Source organism: Geotrypetes seraphini, chromosome 19 (assembly GCF_902459505.1).
Source record: "Geotrypetes seraphini chromosome 19, aGeoSer1.1, whole genome shotgun sequence".
NCBI classification, from domain to species: domain Eukaryota; kingdom Metazoa; phylum Chordata; class Amphibia; order Gymnophiona; family Dermophiidae; genus Geotrypetes; species Geotrypetes seraphini.
The window spans coordinates 17421188-17446670 of NC_047102.1; the positions used below are offsets into that span (position 1 = coordinate 17421188).

At 42.8% G+C, this 25483-nt stretch overlaps 2 protein-coding genes across 9 annotated transcripts in view; both read left to right on the forward strand.

The window, feature by feature from the left end:
* IRAG1 (inositol 1,4,5-triphosphate receptor associated 1) overlaps nt 1–3752 on the forward strand; it is a 130361-nt gene extending 126609 nt beyond the window's left edge. For all 8 annotated transcript variants that reach the window (XM_033928640.1, XM_033928639.1, XM_033928638.1 and 5 more), the window contains one exon: nt 2773–3752. In XM_033928640.1, the coding sequence (XP_033784531.1) occupies nt 2773–3013 (241 nt within the window). In that variant the 3' untranslated portion in view covers nt 3014–3752. The remainder of the gene's footprint in view (nt 1–2772) is intronic.
* Nucleotides 3753–10813: 7061 nt separating this feature from the next.
* The window catches only part of LYVE1 (lymphatic vessel endothelial hyaluronan receptor 1), a 35249-nt gene continuing 20579 nt past the window's right edge, over nt 10814–25483 (forward strand). Inside the window, exons 1-3 of the mRNA XM_033928642.1 lie at nt 10814–11228; nt 24143–24311; nt 24584–24723. Coding sequence (XP_033784533.1) covers nt 11150–11228; nt 24143–24311; nt 24584–24723 — 388 coding nt within the window. The 5' untranslated portion in view covers nt 10814–11149. The remainder of the gene's footprint in view (nt 11229–24142; nt 24312–24583; nt 24724–25483) is intronic.

Below are 25483 nucleotides of genomic sequence, written 5' to 3' on the forward strand. Positions count from 1 at the left end.
TTCAGCTTCGTAATGAACAAAAGATGACAGTATCAAAATATGTATATGTAGTGAAACCCAAAAAGCAATCCAATGTCAGTCTTGAAGGGAAGGAATACAAAGAGGCAAGACCTTTGAATTTAATTTAATTTAATTCTTATATACCACTAATAACCGTGAGGTTTCTAAGCGGTTTCAAAAAATGATGCATTAAAGATACAATAAATAAAAACTAAATAAATAAGATAGGTACTTGGAAATTCCCTAACTGTCCCAAAGGCTCAAAATCTAACTAAAGTACCTGAAGAAACAGTATGAAAAATAAAAATAAAAAGACAGAGGTAGAGACAGAGATAGAAATGAAATATTCCAACAAGTAATGAATAAATAATTTACAGATAGAATTAAAATAATAATTAAAGTAAACAAAATAGAGATAAAAATAAGCATAGAGAGAAACAGAAACACACTCCAAAAAAACATCAAGATCTTTGACTTGTAATTATTATGATCATTTAACACCAGATCTTAAATGCCTTTCCGGAATACATCTTATCCCTATCCCTCTCCATAGCCATATTTTGACACCTATACAAACCAAATAAAAACTAGGAGAGACAACCCCACGTAGAGTCAAACAGAGAAAGAGAACAAGTGGGGAGCGGGACTGAACACATCAACCTTAGAATCAACAGGTTTTATTCATATAAACTCAAAACAGAATTAAATCCATGGCTAAATCCATGGATATAGAGTCCTTAGCCTTTGGTGATCCGACATGGTCCATGTTTTGGCCTCTAACTGGAAGCCTGCCTCAGGTAGAACTACCAGATGTCTAGATTTCCCTGGTCACGTCCTCCTTTGGGGGTCCGGATGGTGGTACTTTGTCCGGATTTTGAAAAGCTTGGAACAAATTACTGTCGAGCAGGAAGCGGGGAGCAGGGCTGGGGCGGGGCTAGGGCACGATTGGGGGCAGGACTGGGGTGTAAAGAGGCGGGGATGGGTGGAACTGGGCAGGCCTGGGGGGGCGGGTCTAGGGGGATCCAGATTTTCCAAAGGCTCAGGTTGTGTGAGAGTTGGTCACAGGTACTGTATCGGTTTGTGGGTCTCTTTCTTTATTTGTCTCAAGCCGAGGGGAACACAATGACTATGTGTGTAGATGAATGGATGATACGTAAGTGACTACTGTCTGCTCAGACCTATCAGCCGCTGAGATCGGCTCATCCCGAAGTGAGGAGCCAAAGACAGCACCACAGCCTCCCAACCCCCAGGTGACCTCCAGACAGAACCTAACAAGAATCTGGGTTTTCTACCTCATTACAACTCATAACATTTGACTGTCTTGTCACTTTCCGATTACCCATTCCAGTTCTCCTTATCCCTCCTCTCAACCTTATCTTTCCTTTTAATTTTATTTATTAACTGCCTTTTTCATGAAGAGATTCACCCAACGCGAGTTTTCAATACACTGAATAGTAATCAAGTACTCTTAAGTATTTGGTTTTCTGTCCCGTTAGGCTCATAAGCTACTCATAACTGTGGTACCTGGGGCAATGGAGGGATTAAGGCCCAGATTCTTTAAACGGCGCCGTTATTGGTGGCCGCTTATAAAACACGCAACAGCGCTGTTTCCAGAATCGTGGCTATGTTAAAGGTAGGTGCTAGAAACGGAGGCCAGGGTTTTAAAGGAGATGTCTCATCTCTTCTGGCATTGACCACACCTATAGTGGCGTTAGACGTCGTGAAACGCCTCCATAAGTGGGATAACAGAGATCTTTTTAGAGGCACCCGTAGGCGCCTCTGTTTTTTAAAAATTGCATTTAAATTGTTTTTTTTAATCCGCTCAGTCAATTAGTGTGCCAATTAAGCCAATTAAGATAGGTGGCGGCACGGCACCTATCGCCACCTAACTTCGCATGCCGTTTACAGAATTGGGCCCTAAGTGACTTTGCCCAGAGTCACAAGGAGCAGGCTGCGATCAAACCCGCAACTCCAGGGCGTGGAGGCAGCAGTTCTAATCACTAAGCCACGCCTCCATTCCGTTCATTACTTTTAGATGGACCGGCACGACAACTTCATTTCCGCATACCGTTCAAGAGACAAAAGGTTTAACTCTCGTTCATATATAGCTAGGGGAAGTGCAAGGAGAGTAGCCACGCCCCCAAATGGATTTTGAACAAAAACAGCACCTGTGTGGATTTTGTTACGGACCCCAATGCCTATTTTACAGCTGTCTGCCCCTCCCTCCCCCTCCTGGCTCTGCCACTGGTATATGCATACAGTTACTAGAGAGATTTTCAAACCTGAGTCACCTCCCCAGGAAAACTGACGAGTTGAATGAAATGCAAAGTTTTAACTGAACCTAGACCTGTGCGCATGAACATGAGAGGGTATCTAGTGCTATAACATAGTATGTAAGAGATACAGTTCTGCGAGGTGTAACTTATATACTAAGAACATAAGAGCATAAGAATAGCCTTACTGGGTCAGACCAATGGTCCATCAAGCCCAGTAGCCCATTCTCACGGTGGCCAATCCAGGTCCCTAGTACCTGGCCAAAACCCAAGGAGTAGCAACATTCCATGCTACCAATCCAGGGCAAGCAGTGGCTTCCCCATGTCTTTCTCAATAACAGACTATGGACTTTTCCTCCAGGAACTTGTCCAAATCTCTTTAGTATCTGCATGCTTCACCTTACGAGGACACGTCAATGCTTTGCAAGATGTGAAAATAATTATTACATTTTTGATAATGAACCTTTCAGATTGATTTTTTTTTTCTTGTTATTTTCAGCAAAATTGAAGAATTGGTGGATTATTTGCATCTTCTGTTCCCTAAGCTGGTAAAACATTGGAATGTTTACGGGATTGTACTAGCTGGGATCATCCTTTTCGCTGCTCTGTATGGCATCTACAACTCCTACCATTCCTGCACTGAGCTGTCAGATGGACCTCATGGAAAAGGTTCTTGCTCTGCCATCCAGAAATATTCCTGGTGGAACTCAAGACTTCAACAGAAGCAGCGCACAGACTAAGAAACAATCTTATATTTCAGCAGTCTTCACGCAAACAAGAGAGCCATTGTTAGCACAGCACAGTTGTCTCGTTATTCTCAGAGTTTCAATCGGTCGGTATTTCTCGCTAAAATCAGAAAAGAGACTTGAGAATAAATTGTGATTCAAGCCGCAAATATTTCTTCCTAGCTATCGTATCTAACGTAGCATGCCAGTTGACCTGCAATATGTTACAGGAGGAGATCTTCAATGAAGGAAACTGTCATTTATTTGATATACCGCCATTTTTAACAAAAAGTCAAATGAAAACGGTGTACAGTAAATAAAAACAGTGGGCAATATGTAAAATAAAAGCATAGCGAGGGGAAAGTACATGAACAAATTAACCAAACTAAACACAAACGGACAAAGGGGCAGGAAAGGTTTATAGTATCTTAAGAGTAAAACAAGCAGGATAGGAACAAGAGAGTAGGATATAGAAAGAATAAGGAAAAGAAAAGTAAAGATAAGCATAAGATAGTGACTACCTGATCACAAGTAATATGATAAAGTCATATTACTACCTAGTCAAAATTATGGGCAAATGTTGCAGAGATAAAGACTCCGTAGTCTCGAGTCATGGCAAAAGTTGCGAAGTGACAAACTATAAAAGAATGCCATTTTGAAATAATGAGCCTTCAGGTGAGACTTAAATGATTTCAGGAATTTTTCTGTCCGTAGATATAACGGGAGGGAGTTCCAGAGAGTTGGAGCCATTACAGAGAACATAAGAATTGCCGCTGCTCACGCGGGAGCCCCCTGGTTAAAGACCAGCGCCCTAACTGAGATGCGCCCTACCAGTACACATTCTTGTTCAGCAGGAACTTGTCTTTGTCTTGAATCCATGGAGGGTGTTTTCCCCTATGACAGACTCCGGAAGAGCGTTCCAGTTTTCTACCACTCTCTGGGTGAAGAAGAACTTCCTTATGTTTGTATGGAATCTATCTCCTTTCAACTTTAGAAAGTGCCCTCTCGTTCTCTCTATCTTGGAGAGGGTGAACAACCTGTCCTTATCTACTAAGTCTATCCCCTTCAGTACCTTGAATGTTTCGATCATGTCCCCTCTCAATTTCCTCTGTTCAAGGGAGAAGAGGCCCAGTTTCTCTAATCTTTCATTGTATGGCAGCTCCTCCAACCATCTTAGTCACTCTTTTCTGGACCCTTTCGAGTAGTACCGTGTCCTTCTTCATGTACGGTGACCACTGCTGGATGCAGTACTCCAGGTGAGGGCGCACCATGGCCCGGTACAGCGGCATGATAACCTTCTCCGATCTGTTCGTGATCCCCTTCTTAATCATTCCTAGCATTCTGTTCGCCTTTTTCGCCGCCACCGCACATTGTATGGACGGCTTTATCGACTTGTCGATCAGAACTCCCAAGTACCTTTCCTGGGAGGTCTCTCCAAATACCGCCCCGGACATTATCCAATATCCCAAAACAGCTGCCTAAAGGATGGAATAGACAGTAAGGATTGATTGGAGGAACGCAGCTCTCTCCTGGGTGAATAGGGAATCAAGTGAGAAAACAAGAATAGAGGAAGACCAGAGTCCAGAATCTGAAAAGTCAGAAGGTTATATTTGAAAGGTATCCTGAAAGAGATCGGAAGCTTGTGTTCAAGTTTGAGAAGCAGAGTGATATGGTTGAATTTTAAGCGATTATAAAGAAGCCTGAGTGCAGTATTCTGTACTCTGGTGTGACATGCATCATGGCATCACTAAGAGATGGGGTGATATGTTTATGTATATATTTTATGCTAGCATCCTCAAATTTGCTAGGAGTTTTTATTTTTTTAGATAACAAAAGATATTTAACAATGATTCATGTACCACATGAACAGTGGCATCGTAAGGGTGAGCGGCGCCCCTCCCCTCTTCCTCACCCCCCCTGCCACGCATGCGCCCTCTTCTCTTTCCCCGTACCTTTTTAACTTCTCCAGCGTGAGAAGCATGGCCCACGTCGGTGTTGGCTCGCCCTGCGATATCACCTCCTAGGCGTGGGTCCCGGAAGTGACGTCTGAGAGAGCGCCAAAGCGAGCAGCAACTTCATGCCGGGGAAGTAAAAAAAGGTATTGGGAAGACGAGGGACATGCGTGCACATGGCAAGGAGAGGAGAGGAGGAGGGGTGCCACGCCTTTAGGAAGCCTGCGCCCGGGGCAGACCACCCCATTCCTTACTATGCTACTGTACACGAAGAACCTCCAACTTATTTAAATGAATTCATAGTTCTTGCCACCAGTAACTTGGTATTGATGCCTTCTTTTCTCGCAGTCAAATTAATCTCTACTCTAGTTCGGGCCTTCTAGACAGTAGGCCCTAATGGAATTTGCTTCTTCAGGCTTTGAGAGGGGAGACAAATCTTTTGTCACTTCATAAGAAGGTAAAGACTCTGCTCTTTATAGAGGCTTTAGGTTAGGTTTGTTCTGGTGGAGTTCTGGTCTTGCATTTTCTTCAGATGGTTGAATTAAAATAGGCTTTTTCCGTTGCAGGATGCTTCTTTGTGCAGCACAGTGAGAGATTTTCCAATTGGAATTGGGATCATTTAATTTTTACATGATATAAGAATTAGTGACTCCTGATGCAGGCGGGTGTCCTCCGAAATGCGACTCCGTATTGAGTCTTGATCTGATTAAATTTTGCATTGGATAAAAAAAGACATGATTTTATTAAACTTTACATTGGCTGGAAGACATTGTGTCAGGCCCCTACTCCTTTGCTTCTTCGCACACTAAAGGTAGCATTGATGGATAAAACTGAAAATCAGCCAGTTTCTGAATACAGGAGAAATAGCCTTAGTGTGCTAAGGTCACCTTTACCGCAGCTTAATGACAAGACCCCTCTAACAGTTGTATTCAATACTGCCGAGTTAATTGGTTAAATTTTTGAATATCCTGATAAGTTATCAGAGTAACTTTACCAGAAAGATCCACTTTATAGAACTGTCATCTTTGATTGTAAGCTCTTTGGGGATAGGAAAATGACCACTGTACCTGAATATAATTTGCTGTCAGCTAAAAGAAAAAAAAAAAAAGCATGAGCCAAATCCCTTCACTGGCTATTGTGTTGCCCTGTTATATGAGAGAGTGCTGAAAAATTCTCAGCCCAACCAAGAAGAGAATGACATGGATATAATTCAATCAATGATCTGAAACAATGTCAAAAACATAGAATTTCATTTCTTCAAATTGGCACTTAACAAAATAAGACAACACTCTTTTCAGCTACAATGGCAAAATAACCGTCAGCATTTAGAAAATTGGTTGGTTGAACTAAGAACTTTCCAGCACCCCCTCGTATGTAATAAAAGTGAGCCAAGCATAGGACAATTAAGTCGTTGTGACATCACTGATGATGTTCTCTTATTGGTGGAATGAGGCATTATGACATCACAGTATCAGCTCTGGTTATGAGAGACTGAAACTCGCTACACTACCAGGGGGTGCTGGAAAGTTCTCAGCCCAACCAAGAAGAGAATGACGTAGATATGGTTCAATCAATGATCTGAAACAATGTCGAAACCGTAGAATTTTGTTTCTGCAAATTGGCACTCTTTTCAGCTACAGTGGCAAAATAACGCTCAAGATTTAGGAAGTTGATTGGTTGGGCCGAGAACATTTCAGCACTCCCTTGTAAGAGCAAATGCAGAAAAAGATGTTGCATTCACATCTGTAATATTTTCCCATTCTCAAGCAATGACAGAGTGCATGGTTTCTTTAAAACTGCACTTAGAAATGTCATTTGAGGATATCGCAGAGGTTAGCTTCTTGCCATTTGTTTGTTTTCAAAACACGAAGATCAATTTCATTGCCTTTTGGAGCTACAAGTGGCATTTCCTACAGTTTTATGGCGCTGCTCAACTTGTAGAGTTGCATAAGACATTAAGAAACTTGATACGGAAGGAATTTCTTCATCCTGAAATACTCCTTCCCAGCAGTCAGGGTAAGGCATTAATAATGGGACGGTGGCTTCCAACTTTCCAAAAGAAGTCGTTGGCAAACAGAAGGTGGAAAGGAGAAAGGAGGTTCATTAACTACTAGAAGACGTGGTCCCCAGCAAGTTGTGTAGCAGGAGCAGAGCAATGACAGAATTGTAGAGAAAATGCTACTGTGATGTGCGTTCTTGCATTTATGAAATAAAACGGCTGTAGAGAGAATATAAAGAAGGGTAGTGAAGGGGTTTTGAGATATCTATGAATAAACATTTGAAACTTTCCCTCTCAGAAAAGATAGATCACAGCTGAAATGTTAAGTCTTATATCCCAACAGCTTGACACACTTGTAGGCTGTGGCCGTGTCGCAAGACTGGGAAATGAAGGGAGGAAAGAAATATAACAATCGCTGGAAAATGGCATGCTGATATTTATGGTGTCAAGTCAAAAGCGCGCCGGGACAAAGGTGCGAGCAGACAATTGAGCGCAGCGTGGAGGCGCGCACCGAAGAAAATTACTGTTTTTAGGGCTCCGATGGGGGTGTGTGGGGGGAACACCCCCACTTTACTTAATACAGATCGCGCCGCGTTATGGGGGCGTTGTGGGGTTTGGGGGTTGTAACCCCCCAAATTTTACTGAAAACTTCACTTTTTCCCTGTTTTTAGGGGAAAAGTTAAGTTTACAGTAAAATGTGGGGGGTTACAACCCCCCAAACCCCCCACAACGCCGACGCGATTTGTATTAAGTAAACTGGGGGTGCTACCCAACAAAACCCCCCGTCGGAGCCCCTAAAAACAGTAATTTTCTTCGGCGCGCGCCTCCGTCTTTCGCTCAGTTGTTGGCGCGCGCCTTTGTCTTCCGCGTTGTTGTCTATGAACCGATATTTATTGCACTGTGTCAGAGGCTGCTTTTCTTTTTAAACTGGGATAACCACAGGAGATAAAAATAATTTAGATGGGTCTTCAGGAGTAACATGTTAATAAATGAAGATATGTATTGCTTTTTGACGAGATGAAGGTTCAGGAATAGTTCTCATATATTATCAGGGGCTGCTGAAAAGTTCTCGGCCCAACCAAGACGAGAATGACTTGGAGATGGTTCAATCAATGATCTGAGACAATGTCGAAAGCATAGAATTAACGAACTGAGGTAACACTCTTTTCAGCTACAGTGGCAAAATAATGCTCAGAATTTAAGAACTTGGGGAAGGATTCACTAAAGTCCCGAAATCTATCCTATCCGTTTCCGAGTCATTGGAGCCGATCGATTCAGTAAAGCTTGTCCATGCAAATGATCCAATCGTAAACACACCCGCACTGATTCCTTGTTGGTTTTGAAGCTCATAACGCATGCGCTATCTCTTTCGGACTTCACTGCGTAGAAATGGGGCATGGTTTAATCGCAGACGTCATTAGCAGGCTCTGAATGCGCCTACCGCCCTTAAAAGTTATATTTGATTTAGGATTTTTTGTTGTTGTTGTTATTTGGCATTAATATTTGAAATGTACAATGCGCAAGGAGAGCAAGGGGTTAATCCGCAATTTTCTCGCCATGCACATTAAAAAGCCGAGATTCACTCCCGCGCTCGCTATGCGCATTCCCAAAAAATTAAAAAAATATTTCTAACACTTATGTACATGAAAGTTTACATATATTTAAAAGTTTAGACATATTTTGGAGTTTTGAGGGGAAGATATATATTTTTAATAGCGTTCTTAACATGCACACATCAGATGCTAGGCAGAAACAGCCGACGAGGATGTAAACCACAGGTCCTCGGCAGTCGTAACGTTTTGAACAGGAAAGGCCAGTCGGTTTGGACAAAATGGTTTCATGAATCTACGCGTTAAAGAAATTTACATGCCTTTTTACTCATTTGCATGCGCAGATCGGATGGGGTCTGGAGGAAGGTTAGTGAATCGAGCCGGAGTCGGAAAGTGAGCGTAAACCGAGCGGTACACAATCGGTTTGCTTAATGAATCGAGCCCTTGGCTGAGAACTTTTCAGCACCCCCTCCTCCATTATCACTTTGAACTTAGTGTCCCTCCTCTAGAGAGAAAGAAAATAGCTTTTTTTTTTTTTCCTTTGAATCATCCAGGAGCTTTTCCAACACCAACAAGAGACATGCACTATTTATTGTCCTGCTTTAAAAAACGCCTGGACGATTCTGCACAGCACTGAATAGAGAATAAAAGATAAAGATCACTGGTTTTGAGTTGTTCGATGTTTCAATGTCAAATAGTTTTAAACCTTGCACAATGTGCTAGAATTGTACTGTATAGTACCACATACTTGAGTTTGAAAATAAAGATACAATTCGAAGTGCTCCCGTTTCCAGGGGATTTATTTAAAGGGCCAATACTACTACTATTAATTAGTTCTGTGGTGCTACCAGACAGGCAGCGCTGTACAGAGTCACAGAGAAGACAGTCCCTGCTCAGAAGAGCTTACAATACTCCCTTTTATTCCATTTCCCTGCTCTAAGAATCAATACTGTATTTGGAAATACAATATATTTCTAGAGTTGGCATCTCACTTGATGCTCAGAAAGAATGCTGCAAGATGCAGTGAAATGGTTCTTTGTGGTGTTTAGAGGTTTCAAATCTCAGTATGTTGATACACAAAGCTATTAAAGAGATCCCAGAAAAAAGATCAGTGTCGCATACGTCTGCCACATCCGTTTCTTACAGATTTGCTCAGTTTTCTCCCCCTCCCCTCCTAGAATGGTTGACCTGTAGTTGTAAAGTGTTACACTTCTCCCTCCGTATTCGCTGCGATCGGGGATTAACAGAACCGCAAATACTGAAAAACTGCGAATAACTTTTTTATATGTTATTCGCTGCTTTCTATTAAAAACCATCGTGAATATGGTGAAACCGTGAATAACATAGTGGGAGACCTGGCCTGTTCCCAAAGGAGAGGCAAACACGGTGAACAAAGTGCTGGGAATCAGCGATTTTCTCTCTAAACGCTTGGAATCAGCAATTTCTCTATGCAAGCTGATGTAATTTGGGGGGAGGAGCCAGCAAGCTAAAAACCGTGAATAATTGAAACCGCGAATGCTGAAACCGCGAATACGGAGGGAGAAGTGTACATAATTGAGCCCCCAGTGATATTCTAAAGTAGTGTATCGCAAACTGTGTGCCTCCTGAGATTTCAGTTGTGCCGTGGGATGCTGGGGAGGAGGAGAGGTGCAGGCTGACTGCCTACAGGATGCACCTCTCGCGGCTAGAGGTGCGTCCTGTAGGCAATCAGCCGGCACAAGCACCTGTCCTCTCCATGTCCTCTCCATGTGTCTTCCCTGCTGGCACCCCCCACTGGTGGTTCAGGGACCGTCTGGAGGGCCTTCACACATGTATCGATGTCGACGTGATGACATCATGCATGTGCGTGACATCATCGCATTGACATCGGCGCTCTTCCGGATGCCTCGATCTGTGGCCACTATGTTTACAGTGTCGCAGCTCGGCAAAGTTCGCAGGACGTTGTTCTAAAGAGTTGCAGGCTACTGAAAATTAGAAACCACGTACACCGAGTAGTCATGCATCCAGCTCCACCACGCTGCCAGGGACACAATTTCCAGCAAGCCCAATCCATCAGTGGTATCTACCGTGGCCGTTTCACATTTCTCCCCCTCACCCTCACACACGCCTCCTTTCAAATCCCCTCAATCCTTCCCCCCCCAACCAATTATTTCTGAAACATTGTAAGTGCCGCAGATTTCCATCCTTTACAAAATATTCATACCAAATACAACAGAGCAAGTATCAAATCACTGCAATGTGCACAGCAGCCACAGTTAAGCAGTTAAAAAAAAAAAAAAAAATTTCTGGACGCACCTTCTTCCCAACTGTTTAATGGAATCTCAAAGTTCAGTCCCGAGTTATCTTCCTTCCTTCTTTCTGTGCTGTCGAAATCAGCATTAGTAGAATTTTCCAAACATCCTTTCCATGCACTGAAGAAAAAGACGTCGTTGCTACGTCATGTGTTTCCCATCCAGTGACCCTGGAATTGCAGTGCAAGGTTTATGGACTGAATCACTGAGTTTGCTCCGACATTCGAATTGCGAACTCGTGCAGTGGTGACACATCAGCATCCCTCCAGGAGGCATTTCAGCAGAGCTCGGGTTCTCAGTCTCATCTCTTTTTGCAGCTGTCCGGGCCGGGGAAGCCCCGCTTGTGGGTCTTAGCCAGAATGGGCTTCTGCCTCGGGACCACTTTGGTTTTGGTGATGATGATGGTGGATGCGTCTCAGACTCTTTTCAGCCTGAAAGGTATGTGCTCTTTGCATCGGTGTAAAGAATTCAAAAAGCAATCTTTTCCAGACTGCTCTCTGCTTCTGGCTGGTTTGGATTCAATAAGTCCTGCTTTAAATAGTTTGGAGGAATTTTTATTTTTATTTTTTTTACATTTTATATTCTTGTTTTGGAACTTTTATTCTCAGAGAACACAAGAGAAACTTTATTGCACGTGTATCAGCAAAATACGCAATTAAACATTGAATGTGGGTATAAATCTATACTTACTACAAGAATACACGTGTGATTAATGGGGATAATCAAAACTGCTCATGCTACTGCAGCCTCTGGGAGTATTTTGATACTTGGGCTTTACATCAATAATCAAAGCAAAAGCCTGAGCTGTTTCTTTTCCTTGATGACCCATTTCTCCCCCCCCCCCCATAAAATTACACCCAGAACAAGCACTTGTTTGTTTTTCTGCACAGTGTAGCTTTGAGGATCCAAAACTGTGCATGTATTGGGCTAACCTCTGTCCCGGTACCCTTCTTAAGCTTCTTCACTTAGCAGGGTAAAGTGAGATTACTTACCTGTAACACAGGTTCTTTCTGGACCGCAGGATAAGTCAAGCATGCTCTTTACCCAATAATCAAAGCTGTTACCTGTGGAAAAGGCATTGGGTATTGCCCTGTAGGGGGTAATTTCATAGCAGGGTGCCTATATGACTGTCGAAAAAGCCCCTATTCCATTAAAGCAACGTGAACGCCTATAGGGCTTGATAAAATAGACTCTCAGAACTGTGCCTGAGAACACGCAAATGCTCTCACACAAATTTACACCTGCTTTGAAGTTGTACATGTGTGCATGTGCTCAATGCACACATGTTATATTATGCTCAATGCACACATGTTATATTATGCTCAATGCACACATGTTATATTATGCTCAATGCACACATGTTATATTATTATACTGTATGCAATACACCTCTGCCCTAGTCCTGCCCCAAGGACAAAATCCAGTCAGTTTGTATTCCCACAATTTTAGCAGAACCATTTTGCATGTGCAAGATTTAATTTAGGCGTGGAACCACAGTATACAGTAAGTACTCCCCCGAAATTCGCGGGGGTTCAGTTCCAGGAGCACCCGCAAATTTTTTAAATTAAAAAAAAAACGTGAATGCGGTTTAGGCGCGGTGGGTGCTGAAAAACAAGGCTGATGTCCTGCGGGATCGTTCTTAGTATTTTCTGACCGCCTCTTCCGGGAACTAAAGTCAGGCTACTCCAATCAGGACCTGCTTTGATTAAGAATTGTATTTTTCTATCTGATATTCATATCTTGTTTAAAATATTATTTCTGTTTCTTTTTCAATATTCTGTACAAGAGGTTTTCTTGGAGAAATTGTAAAAGCAATAAATTAATAAATTAAATTAAAAAAAAAAAAAACCCAAAAAACCAGCTCCTGATTGGTGTAGCCTGACTTTAGTTCCCGGAAGAGACGGTCAGAAAATACCGCGAATGACTGAGTCCACGATTCGCGAACTGTGAATTTGCGGGGACATACTGTATACACTGTCTCTCAAAAATCTACCAGTCCAAAATGACTCAGACTAATAATACAAGTCAACCGAAATTTATTTATTTAGATTTTTATCCCATCCTCCCAGTAGCTCAGAACGGCCTACATGCAAACATTCACATTGGAGTACATTTGGACAATACAAAGACAATACAGTAGTTTAAGTTCAAAGACTATACGGCAATTTAAGTACAGGTTAAGAATTTTTAATGGTCAGCTGCTATCCTTGATATATTATCTCAGACTGCATGGACAATTTAATAACTTTATGTAGCACATATAATTCTTTATAGCAGGGGTGTCCAACCTTTTGGCTTCCCTGGGCCGCATTGGCCGAAAAAAAATGTTTCTGGGGCCGCGCAAACGCTGCAGCAAGACAGAGGAGGGAGCCGGCAAGACAGTAAACACCAGGGGGCAGCAGAGGAAAACACTGCATCGCCCTCGACCGGGGCCACACAAAATACTTCACAGGGCCGCAGGTTAGACACCCCTGCTTTAAAGCATATACAATTCTTTGCAATATGTTTAACTCTATACAGAATTCTATGTAGCAACATGCTGCTTGTAACCAGTGGCCTCTCCATCCCTATACGCTCCTTCCTCACCCCCATTGCCATGTGCATGCACTGCTTCCCTTCCCCCCCCCTACCTCTGTAACATTCCTGGCGTGAGCAGCAACTCCCAACCTGCGTGGGCTCTCCCTCTGACTTCACTTCCTAGGTGCGGGTCCAGGAAGTGATGTCAGAAGAAAAGCCAGTGCAGACACGACAGCAGGCTGGAGGTTGCTGCTCGCACCACAAACATTACAGAGATACGGGGGAAGAGAAGCAGCGGCAGTGGGGTGGGGGGAGGAGTGGGGGGGGTTGCGCCTGGGGCAGACTGCCCCCTGCTCCCCTTAGTTTGCCACTTCTTGTAACCCGCCTAGAACTCTAATTAATGAGGATTAAAAGGAATATAAGATTGCACATAACATACTACTATTTATCACTTATATAACACTGAAAGGCGTACGCAACGCTGTACATTTTGACATTTAATAGATGATCCCTACTCAGAAAAGCTTACAATCTAACATAAATTGTATATCCAAGAGGTGTCCATACAAACATACAATACAGTAACAGTTAGATGTCAGCATACGGTAATCTTATTATAGACAACATTTGCAAGAGGGTGGTGAGAAAGAGAAGAGATTGCAGGGTAGTGGGGGGGGGGGGATGAGATTGAAGAGAGAGCAGGGAGATCCAGACTAAGGGATAGAGGTCTGGGTAGAAAGGGAGAAATATATTACAGGTTAGGAGACGGAAGATGAGGAAAGGAGATGTTGCAGAACTTGCAAGATGAGAGGGGGGACGCCAGAGGAGAAAAGAGCTTGCAAGGCAGAGTGTTGGGAGGAACCAGAGGTGGGAAGAGATTTGTATGGCAGGAGGTGGGGGGGGGAACTAGAGAGAAGAGAGTAGAGCCCTACCACTAGGTACACTAGATGCCCTCTATGGTGGCAGGCATCGGGAAGAGGAAGTGTGCAGCAGAATAGTGCTGGCACACCCTGTACTTTCCTTGGTAACTTGGTGAGGGTGACAGCAACAGTGGCAGGGAACAAGAGGGGAGATGCTGGATATCTTTGTGGGGGAAGGGAAGGAACAGAAGCTGGGTACCTGGAGAGGAGGAGTAAGAAATAAGGGAGGGGAGATGCTGGACTACAAAGGACGGGAGAATAGGGAAGAAGACCTGCTGGAGAACTGGGAGGATACGGAAGGGGAGATGCTGATGGGCTGGATCAGAGCAGGGGATGCATGGCCTATGGTTTCCCTAGGGCTTTTAAGTCCCTTGGACCAGCCCTGAGGACAATAGTTCCAGTGGGAACAGAGGAAAGCAAAGACATTTTGCTCCCTTCCACCCACCAATCTGATTTCCCAACCCTCGCCCCCCGCTCCCCCTAGCTTCCAATTCAATAGTGAAAGCTTACCAGTGGGGGATAATTTTATAAAGATTTTTCCTGCATATTAAGCTTGTTTTACACACATAAAATGGTTTTTTTGTTGTTTTTTTTAAAATAAAATCACAACTGCATATAGTGTGTAAAAGCGGACCCTATGTTTACATAACCTGTGGGAAAGTAATAGCTCAATAGTGAGCCAGAAGAGGTTTTCATAAATGCTGACTGCCCCAAAACAGTCACGGAGGCTGAGGAGGAGAAGGGAGAGGGAAACAAGCGGAGCCAGCAGTATCACACACAGGGCTCTGGTCCCGCACATGATTTAGTTTTCTTTGCAGCCTCTGGATTCGGGGAGACAGCAGCAGGGAAGAAAAGATCACCCTTCTTATTTGTTCTTCCAGCCATGGGCTCAAGCAGGCAGCGGCCCCTCGGAGGTATCAGTGGAGGGGGGGGAGGGAGAGAAAAAGGATGAAAAGATGGTGAGGGATGGGACTTAAGAGAGGATTATAGATGGGGGGGGTAGAGACAGAGGGACAACAGACCCCATATTGCCACACCCTCCAATAGCCTCCCCAAACATCTGAATCACCAACTGCCTATGTCTCCTGAGCATCTAGTGTAGGCAGAATGAAGACAGAGCTGCACGGTGCAAACGCTGTTAGAATACACACACAAGTTGACATGTACAGTACATGGATCAGGTGTAAATTTATGCATTGTTATTTGTGTACTGATGGGGCTGATTCTGGGAGCCTATGTTGCCCTTATAAAATAGGCATCACTTTGGATTTCACACATTAAAAACAGATCTATTTATTTTAAAAATTTCCATTTTGCTTATAACCTAAAAAGCGGATTACAATTTACATACATAAATCCAATTGATTTATTATGTGCATGTTAATTGGATATAGTGAATATTACAAAGAAACTCTTTCATCTTATATTGTTTAAAAATGCATTTCAGAACTTTCAATATATGTTAAGTCAGAGCTTCACCGATCATGGGCTGGGGCCCTGAATGGGGTCACAAACACTGTTTGGGGTCTCCGCGTGTGCGGATCGCCGGACTTGATGGACCGAAGGTCTGATCCGGAGATGGCAGTTCTTATGTTCCCTTGGTATAACTATTTTGCACCTCCAGGGAAGTCACACAATTTTATTTGGCCACTCTAATGGGATCAGCACGTGTGGTGCAGTAGTTAAAGCTACATCCTCTGCATCCTGAGGTTGTGGGTTCAAACCCACACTGCTCCTTGAGGCTTTGGGCAAGTCACTTCGCCCCATTGCCCCAGGTACATTAGATAGATTGTGAGCCCACCAGGACAGACTGGGAAAAACGCTTGAGTACCTTCATGTAAACTGTTCTGAGATCCCCTAGGAGAAACAATATAGAAAACTGAATAAATTGTGTGAAAAACAGACTCATACCAGAGCTGGTATTGTGACATCATAATGCCTCATTCCACCAATGCCTAAGGGCCAATCTCGTCAGTGATGTCACAATGTCTTGATTGTCCTATACATGGCTCACTGCTACTACATTTTGATTTCTAGAGTGGTGCAGTGGTTAAAGCCACAGCATCAGCACCCTGATAAATTACTGTAAACCAAGGGTATCCAACCTGCGGCCCCATGAAGTATTTTGTGCGGCCCCGGTCGAGGGCGATGCAGTGTTTTCCTCTGCTGCTCCCGGGTGTTTACCATCTTGCCGGCTTCCTCCTGTGTCTTGCTGCAACATTTGAAAGTTTGTGCGGCCCCAGAAACATTTTTTTGGGCCAATGCGGCCCGGTGAATCCAAAAGGTTGGACAGTACTGCTGTAAACCATTCTGAGCTCTCCTGGGAGAATGGTATAGAAAAATGAATAAATAAATATAAAAGTGTAATAGCACTCTTTTAAGTATTACCTTCCACCATCAGCAAACAGATCGATTTGTTAGATGTACAACAAAATTTCCTGCCCTGAGTTTCAGTTCCATAAACCCAAATAATATGTACATCGACTGATGTGTGTCAAAATAAGCAGTTTCTGTTTTCAAGGGTGCTGAAGCATTTGAAAAGAGTGGTTAGAAAAAGTTTCATTAATAAGCAGAAATGGATGCAGAAGAAACTTGAGCCATAAGAATATATAGAAAACTTCACATCATTTTTCTCTGAAAGTGGCACATTTTATTTAAACTTAATGAACGGAAAAGCAATTCTAACCACCGTAGTTTTCTGTATCACAATTAGAGGCTCTTTCATTAAAGAACATAAGAATAACTTTACTGGATGAGAGGTCTCAAAATTTTTCCATTACCATGTGGGTCTTGCAAAAAACTCTTTGAGCATCGGGAGCAGCACAGAGCATCCCTGCGCTAATAACCGGGTGGTGGCTAGTATCTCGCAGTCAAATTAATCTCTAATAATAATAATAATAATAATTTTATTCTTATATACCGCCATACCCAGCGAGTTCTAGGCGGTTTACAATAAATTAGATTAGGATCCGCATAGACTTGTAGATTTACAACAAATTTATCGGATTTACAACAACTGTCGCCAAACTTGGCAGATGAAAAAGGGAAATTTACAACAAATTTAGCCAACTTCGTAGATGAAGAGGGCAGAATTACAACAAATTTATCGGATTTACAACGGATTTGGTCAGACTTGGTGGGTGAGGAAGGAAGTGGGTAGGAGAAGCAGGGGGGAGATAGGAGCTATCGTGAAGGAGAAGAGTCGGGTAAGGGGCCCTGAGATTATCTGAAGGGTCGGTTAAGGGTCTTGTTTGCTGAAAAGGTAGGTTTTGAGTGATTTTCTGAAGTCGAGGTAGGTGGGGGCCTCGAGTATCATTTGGGCTAGCCATGGGTTCATCTTGGCTGCTTGGAAGGCGAGGGTTTTATCTAGAAATCTTTTGAGTTGACAAAGCTTTAGTTCAGGCCTTCTAGGCAGCAGGCCCTAATGGAATTTGCTTCTTCAGGCTTTGAGAGGGGAGACAAATCTTTTGGAGGGTTTAATGCACTAAAAAATTCTTCATTTTTCATTGTGGTGGGGCAGGTGTAGGGGTAGAGTGTGGCCATTTCTATGCTAATCAGTTAACATGTCAGCCACTGATTAGCGCATGACTGTCGCCTGAGTCCTTGTCACCGACAAAAGAGGTGGCAGTAAAGGGTCACACGGTCACAAGAAAAGACCAGTGGCACTATGGGAAAAGAGATCCACACAACACAGTGGGAAACTATTAGCATGCGGTCATTGATGCCAGAAATTGGAAACGGGGAAACGCTGAGCCGGATGAGACGGAGTAACAAATTTCACCCTATCCATTTCCCCTGAAGAAGCCGAGGTGAAAGTGAGATACTCCATAGGGATCATTAAGATAAAGTGCTGTATTTTGATAATGTCCTCAATGCGATGTGCAGATATTATTGAAGAGCATGATTAATGGAGGTTTTTTGGACCTAGGATTATATTGAGGGCAGTACCGTGAAACCACGCTTATGAGTAACGGTTTGCCTCACCGATTGGGGTCTTTTTCCTTCTTCATAGTGAGAGTTCACTTTGATTAGCTGGTCTAATTGGTTCCACCGTGCGTGGTTATATTGGGAGATTTTATTTATAATTGTGGACCCTAGTTTTCCCCTTTTCCCCTTGTTTGCAGGAAGAAATAACTCTAGCGTGTGAGAAAGACCCATGTAAGGGCGCACTTTTCCACACTTTTGGTAGCCCTTTCAGGACCAAGGGACATATTTGTCCCATAACTTTAAAATCCTATAAATTTTGATTGGGATAGTCTACAGTTCTAAATTTGATATGTACGGATTCCATAGGATACTGCCTTTATGTAAACAAACTGGTTCCGACATTCATTCATTAGCGTCGTTGCCAGATTGACGAGAAGATTCACTTGCCACACTGTCCATAAGCCAGAAGTTTGATTTTTTAAATAAAAATAATGATATTTCACAAAAAAAATCAATTTTTTGGCATCTGCAAGCCCTTTTTACCATAAAAATGTCGTCAAAACCACAAAAATTGGCCTACGATCCTTATGGTCCTGAAAGGGTTAAAGAACCCGAAAAGCTGTTTATGTCTATTTCCGAATCTTTTCCCTGAGAACAGCTGACAACCTCGTGCTCTGTAGTGTATCGGAATTGTCTTAAAAACAGGAAAGTCAACAGACACATAAATCTTGTCTGAGCGCTTTACTCCAACTTAGTAATTGAAAGAGCTGATCCTCGTATTTTTCAACGATTTCTTTATCTAAGGGAGCGAACTACTTAAAACCAAAGTCAGTACTCAAGGGTTCATTTCCTCAGCTGAGCAACGTTGAGACCTGTCCTTATAATGGATTTGGCAAGTTTGCCTATAACAAATTTTGTGAGGGCAATGCATGTGTCAGCCTGTACGTTTGTCAAGGTTCATTGATTCACCTAAGTGCTCATTTAATTAGCAGTTGTCACTGATGAACTGACAACATATTACTGTATTTCCAATTTATTTATTCAATTTTCTATCCTTTTCTCCCAGGGGAGCTCAGAATGGTTTACATTAATACATTCAGGTATTCAAGCATTTTTCCCTGTCTGTTCTGGCAGGCTCATAATCTATCTACTGTACCTGGGGCAAGAGGGGGATCAAGTGTCTTTTCCCAGGGTCACATGGAGCAGCGTGGGTTTGAATCTACAACTTCAGGGTGCTGAGGTAGCTTTAAGCACTGCACCACTCTAGAAATGAAAATGTAGTATAAGTGAGCCAAGTATAGGACAATGAAGCCATTGTGACATCACTGATGAGGCTGGTTCTTAGGCATTGGTGGAATGAAGCATTATGACATCACAATAGCAGCTCTGGTTATCATAGGCTGAAACATTATTTATTTATTCAATTTTCTATCCTTTTCTCCCAGGGGAGCTCAGAATGGTTTACATTAATTCATTCAGGTATTCAAGCATTTTTCCCTGTCTGTTCTGGCAGGCTCATAATCTATCTACTGTACCTGGGGCAAGAGGGGGGATCAAGTGTCTTTTCCCAGGGTCACATGGAGCAGTGTGGGTTTAAACCTACAACTTCAGGGTGCTGAGGTAGCTTTAAGCACTGCGCCACTCTAGAAATGAAAATGTAGTAAAAGTGAGCCAAGTATAGGACAATCAAGCCATTGTGACATCACTGATGAGGCTGGTTCTTAGGCATTGGTGGAATGAAGCATTATGACATCACAATAGCAGCTCTGGTTATCATAGGCTGAAACATTATTTATTTATTCAATTTTCTATCCTTTTCTCCCAAGAGAGCTCAGAATGGTTTACATTAATTCATTCAGCACTTTTCCCTGTCTGCCCTGGTGGGCTCACAATCTATCTAATGTACCTGGGGCAAGGGGGGGGGGGATCAAGTGTCACAGGAGACCGGTGAGCTTAACCTCCGTTCCGGGGAAGATGGTCGAATCAATTATCAGGGAAGGTATTAATGAGCATATAGAAAAAAATAATCTGATGAGATCGAGCCAGCATGGTTTCTGTAAAGGCCGATCATGCCAGACAAATCTACTGCATTTCTTTGAGGGGATAAGTAAGCAATTGGACCAAGGTGACCCAGTAGACATTATATATCTAGATTTCCAAAAAGCCTTTGACAAGGTGCCCCATGAACGCTTACTGAAGAAACTGTGGAGTCACGGGGTGGAAGGGGACGTGTACAGATGGATCAAAAATTGGCTGGCGGGCAGGAAACAGAGGGTAGGAATAAAGGGGCACTACTCTGACTGGATAGGGGTCACAAGTGGTGTTCCGCAAGGGTCAGTGCTGGGACCATTGCTGTTCAATATATTTATTAATGATCTAGAAACGGGGACAAAGTGCGAAGTTATCAAGTTCGCGGATGACACAAAACTCTCCAGCAGGGCCAGAACTGTTGAAGAATGCAAAGAATTGCAAAACGACCTGAACAAACTGAGTGAGTGGGCAAAAAAATGGCAGATGAGCTTCAATGTGGAGAAATGTAAGGTCTTGCACATAGGGAAGGGGAACTCCATGTACAGCTATACGATGGGAGGGAGGGTACTCGGGAAAGGCAGCCAGGAAAAAGATCTGGGGGTATTGGTAGATAACACAATGAAGCCGGCGGCACAATGTGCAGCGGCCTCAAAAAAAGCGAACAGAATGTTGGGCATTATCAAAAAAGGTATCACTACCAGAACAAAAGAAGTTATCCTGCCACTGTATCGAGCAATGGTGCGCCCACATCTGGAATACTGCGTCCAATACTGGTCGCCATACCTCAAGAAGGACATGGCAATACTCGAAAGGGTCCAGAGGAGGGCAACGAGGATGATAAAGGGTATGGAGAACCTTTCATATGCCGAACGGTTAGACAGGCTGGGGCTCTTTACCCTGGAAAAGCGGAGACTGAGAGGGGACATGATAGAAACTTATAAAATCATGAAAGGCATAGAGAAGGTGGAGAGGGACAGATTCTTTAGACTAGCAGGGACAACTAAAACAAGAGGTCATTCAGAAAAACTGAGAGGAGACAGATTCATAACGAATGCAAGGCGGTTCTTCTTCACTCAGAGGGTGGTGGACACCTGGAACGCGCTTCCCGGAGAGGTAATAAGACAGAGTACAATTCTGGGGTTCAAAAAGGGACTGGATGACTTCCTGGAAGCAAAGGGGATAACAGGGTACAGATAGAGGTTTACCGTACATTGAGCAAATAGGGTATGGATATTTTAGGTTAGGTAGGGAACACTTTCAGGTCATGGACCTGGGGGGCCGCCGCGGGAGCGGACTGCCGGGCACGATGGACCCCTGGTCTGACCCGGCAGAGGCAACACTTATGTTCTTATGTTCTTATGTAGGAGTCACAGGAGCAGCGTGGGTTTGAACCTACAACCTCAGGGTGCTGAGGCTATAGCTTTAACCACTGCACCACACACTCCCCAAGTGCATAGTAAGAATTTACAATACTGTTCCAGACATGGCATCTCTCTCTCTTTTGTAGTCTGTACGGAAATTATGCTTTCTTTTAAAACAATAGGAAAAGCTGAGACTATGGTTAATCATGGAAACATCTTATTATCTGAGCTCACTGTATAATATTTGTGAGCAAGAAGGCAGCCTCTGACCAACACATTCATGTGTCATTGGGATTTGCTAGTCGGGGCATCATTTCTATCATGGAATAAAGAACTAAAGACAGTGAGCAGTAATAGCACTCAGACTTCAAAATGCAAAACCTGCTCAACCGCCTGTGTTGTGCAACCTTTCAAAATACGAGTACCATTAAATATATGTGGAAAACAACCCAATGGGGATGCATAAGAATAGCCTTACTGGGTCAGACTAATGGTCCATCAAGCCCAGTAGCCCGTTCTCACGGTGGCCAATCCAGATCCTTAGTACCTGGCCAAAACCCAAAGAGTAGTGACATTCCATATAGTATCCCAAATCCTAGCAACATTCTATGCTACCGATCCAGTGCATATATATATATTTTTTTTCTTCAGTTGTATTACCTCTTTATTATTATTTTTTTTAAATTAAATTTAATACATTTACAATATCATAAAGATATCAAGGAAAAAAAGGTTTCCATACAAATTTTCAAATCAACAAGTAATACAAAAACAATCCTTTACAAGCCCACTAAAAGGGGAAACATATTGCTTATATCAACTAAGTTTAAGGAAAACCAAGGAAATGGGTTGAGTTCCAATGAACCCAAATCATCCCCAACTTAATTAGGACATGTTGGACATTCCTACCCTAATTCCTCATCAATAAATGAACAGTAAAAGAAAAAGAAAAGAAATCTCACTTCTGTTCACGAGCTACCAAGAATTGTTAAGAAAATATATTTTTTGTATTATTTTTGGAAGTTCTTCATTTTCGCATGACATTGCAAATTACATATTTGTTGAGGATGTAAGTCGAGATTTTTTTTTCTTTGACCTTTGATGGAATTGTGCCATGTTTACACCAGGTAACCAGCAGATGGGTGGTTGAAGCCTTTTTTCTCCTATTGAGCTGTTTTCTACATATATGTAGGGGGGAATTCACCAAGGGGAGCTAACCATTTTAGCATGCACTAACAATTAGCACACATTAAATGCTAAGATGCCCGTGAAATACAGGGTGCCCACAAAAACACTCCTTGATTGTAAATGGTTACAAAACCCAAATTTATTGGAATATCCTTTCACCTTTGAGGCTACAGTTTCATCAACTCATAAAGTTTCTTATGATATCTGTTGATTACATACACTCGATGAGCGCCCCACCTGTTCCTTGGCAAACATCGATGCGATAATCGAGCTCGGACCAGCGTGATCGCGTTTATAGCTTCAGTGATACGTTCCTGCAGATCATCCATAGTTGTGGGTAGTGGAGGTACGTACACTCTCTCTTTAACATACCTCCAAAGGAAAAAGTTACAAACAGTAACGTCTGGTCACCTGGTCATTTCGTTGCATTGTCTGAAGATTGTAACTTCTGCACCAATTGCAGCTTATAAGGGTGGACGTGCAAGCGATTGGGTAAGATCTTGCTAACCGTGCTTTTTGGGTCTTGTATTTGCTGTCATCTTATTTATAAACATATTCCAATAAGTTTTGATTTTTGTAACTATTTAAAATTAAGAATGTTTTTGTGGGCACCCTATACAGTACCTACGGAAGTCTTAGCATTTAGCGCACAGTAATCATTAGCATACTCTAAATTGATTAAGACTCCTCCCTAAGTGTATTTTGACAGATTACACAACACAAGCAGGCGAGCAAGGTTTGTAATCTGAAGTTTGAATGCCAAAAATGAACCCACTGGGAGACATTAGCCCATAGGCAGAGAGTACTGGGCTTTATTTTCAAGTTTCAAGTTTTCAAGTTTTAATAAAATTTTGATTAATCGCTTTATCTAGATTCAAAGCGATATACATCATAATAAAATTACATTGTTAAAATTCTTACTATAATAGATAAAACAAACTAGACTTTAGACAGATGCGACGAACTGGAAACATGAGGAGTTAGGGGGAGAATTTACATTGTATTAAAAGTCTGGAGAGACATATAGGGAAAGGACATGAGGAAGGGTAGGGTGATTGGAAAAAAAGAAAAAATTTTTAAAAATTAATTTATAAAAGCATCATTGAAAAGAAAAGTTTTCAATTTACTTTTGAATTTTTCTATATTGGTTTCCTCTCTTAGATAAATAGGAAAAGAATTCCAATTTTGGGGAGCAATAACGGAGAACATAAACTGGCGGCGTGTATTTATTATTTTTAAAGATGGGATAGATAATAAATAAATTTGACACGGTATTTGCTATGTACATGCATCAAGAGAAATCCTATGAAAAATGGGAATTACTATATAAAGATTTCTGTCAGAATGAGCTGTATGCAGAAAATGTACATTGCAGTGTTGTAACCGATGATATATGATTCTCTTATAGATCTGGATATTCCTAAATGTAGAATTGCTGGCATCTCTTTAATTAAAGTAAACGAAACATACCTTTTCAACCACACGGTAGCGGAAGACATCTGCAATGTGCTGGGGTTAAGCATGGCAAACAGTTTGCAAATCACTAAAGCCAATCACTTTGGGTATGAGACATGCAGGTACGTGAATCGTTGAATAATATTTCGATTTTATTAGCACAGAGAACCCTCAAGGGCTGCATACAAGTCTGATTTTCCAAATTTGCACAATAAAAAGGCATGAGGGAAATTCTTACTGGGGAGGCAGTCCAAGCGAATCTTTCTCATGAATATTCACCAGAGAAATTCTGAAAATTAGACTGGTTTGCGGCCCTTGAGAGCCAGATTTCAGGACTCTTGCTATAACACCTAGGACCATAATAACAATCACTATTTTTAATATTTTCCTACAGTTATGGATGGGTATCAGATCGTGTGGGTATAATTTCACGGATTCAACCAAACACAAAATGTGGTCAGAACAAAACTGGAATAGTCCGGTGGCGTGCAGACATCTCTAAGTCATTTCACACTTACTGTTTCAACTCATCAGGTAAGTGCCATGTTTCCCCCAAAATAAGACCTATCCTGAAAATAAGGCCTAGTATGATTTTTAAAGGTGCTCCTAATATAAGCTCTACCCCCAAAATAAGCCCTAGTTAGATCGACCCCTAAAGCCCCTCCTGAATGTCCCCGGCACTCCCCAACTCCATCCCTGACAACAGTCCTGCCCGATTCACTGGCAGCAGTGCTTTCTCCCCCCCCCCCCTGTGTAGCATCTTTCCTCCCATTTCACCCATCCCCTTATGCACTCACCCATCCCCCAGCTTCCTCCACAGAGATAAATTGCACTACACCTTATGTACTACACCTTATGCAGCATCTTTCTATCCCTCCCTCCCATCCCCCATGCAGCAGAACCCTGCCGACCCACCCACCCATTCCCTTGTACAGCATCTTTCCATCCCTCCCTCCCATCCCCCACGCAGCAGAACCCCCGTGCCAAGTCACTGATCCTATCATCAGTGATGCGGTAGAGGGAAGACCGTGAAGCAGCCTGTTCAGAGTGCTGCCGCTGCTGCTGTGTGGAGCGGAGGTATGTTGGTCTTGCGGTGGGAGGGTCAGCGGGGTTCTGCTGCACGGGGGATGGGAGGGAGGGTTGGCAGGATTCTTCTGCATGGGAGAATGAGAGGGAGGGATAGAAAGATGGGGATGGGTGAGAAGGTTGGCGGAGTCCTGCTGCATGGGGGAATGGGACAGAGAGATAGAAAGATGCTGCACAAGGGGATGGGTGAGAGGGGAGGAAAGATGCT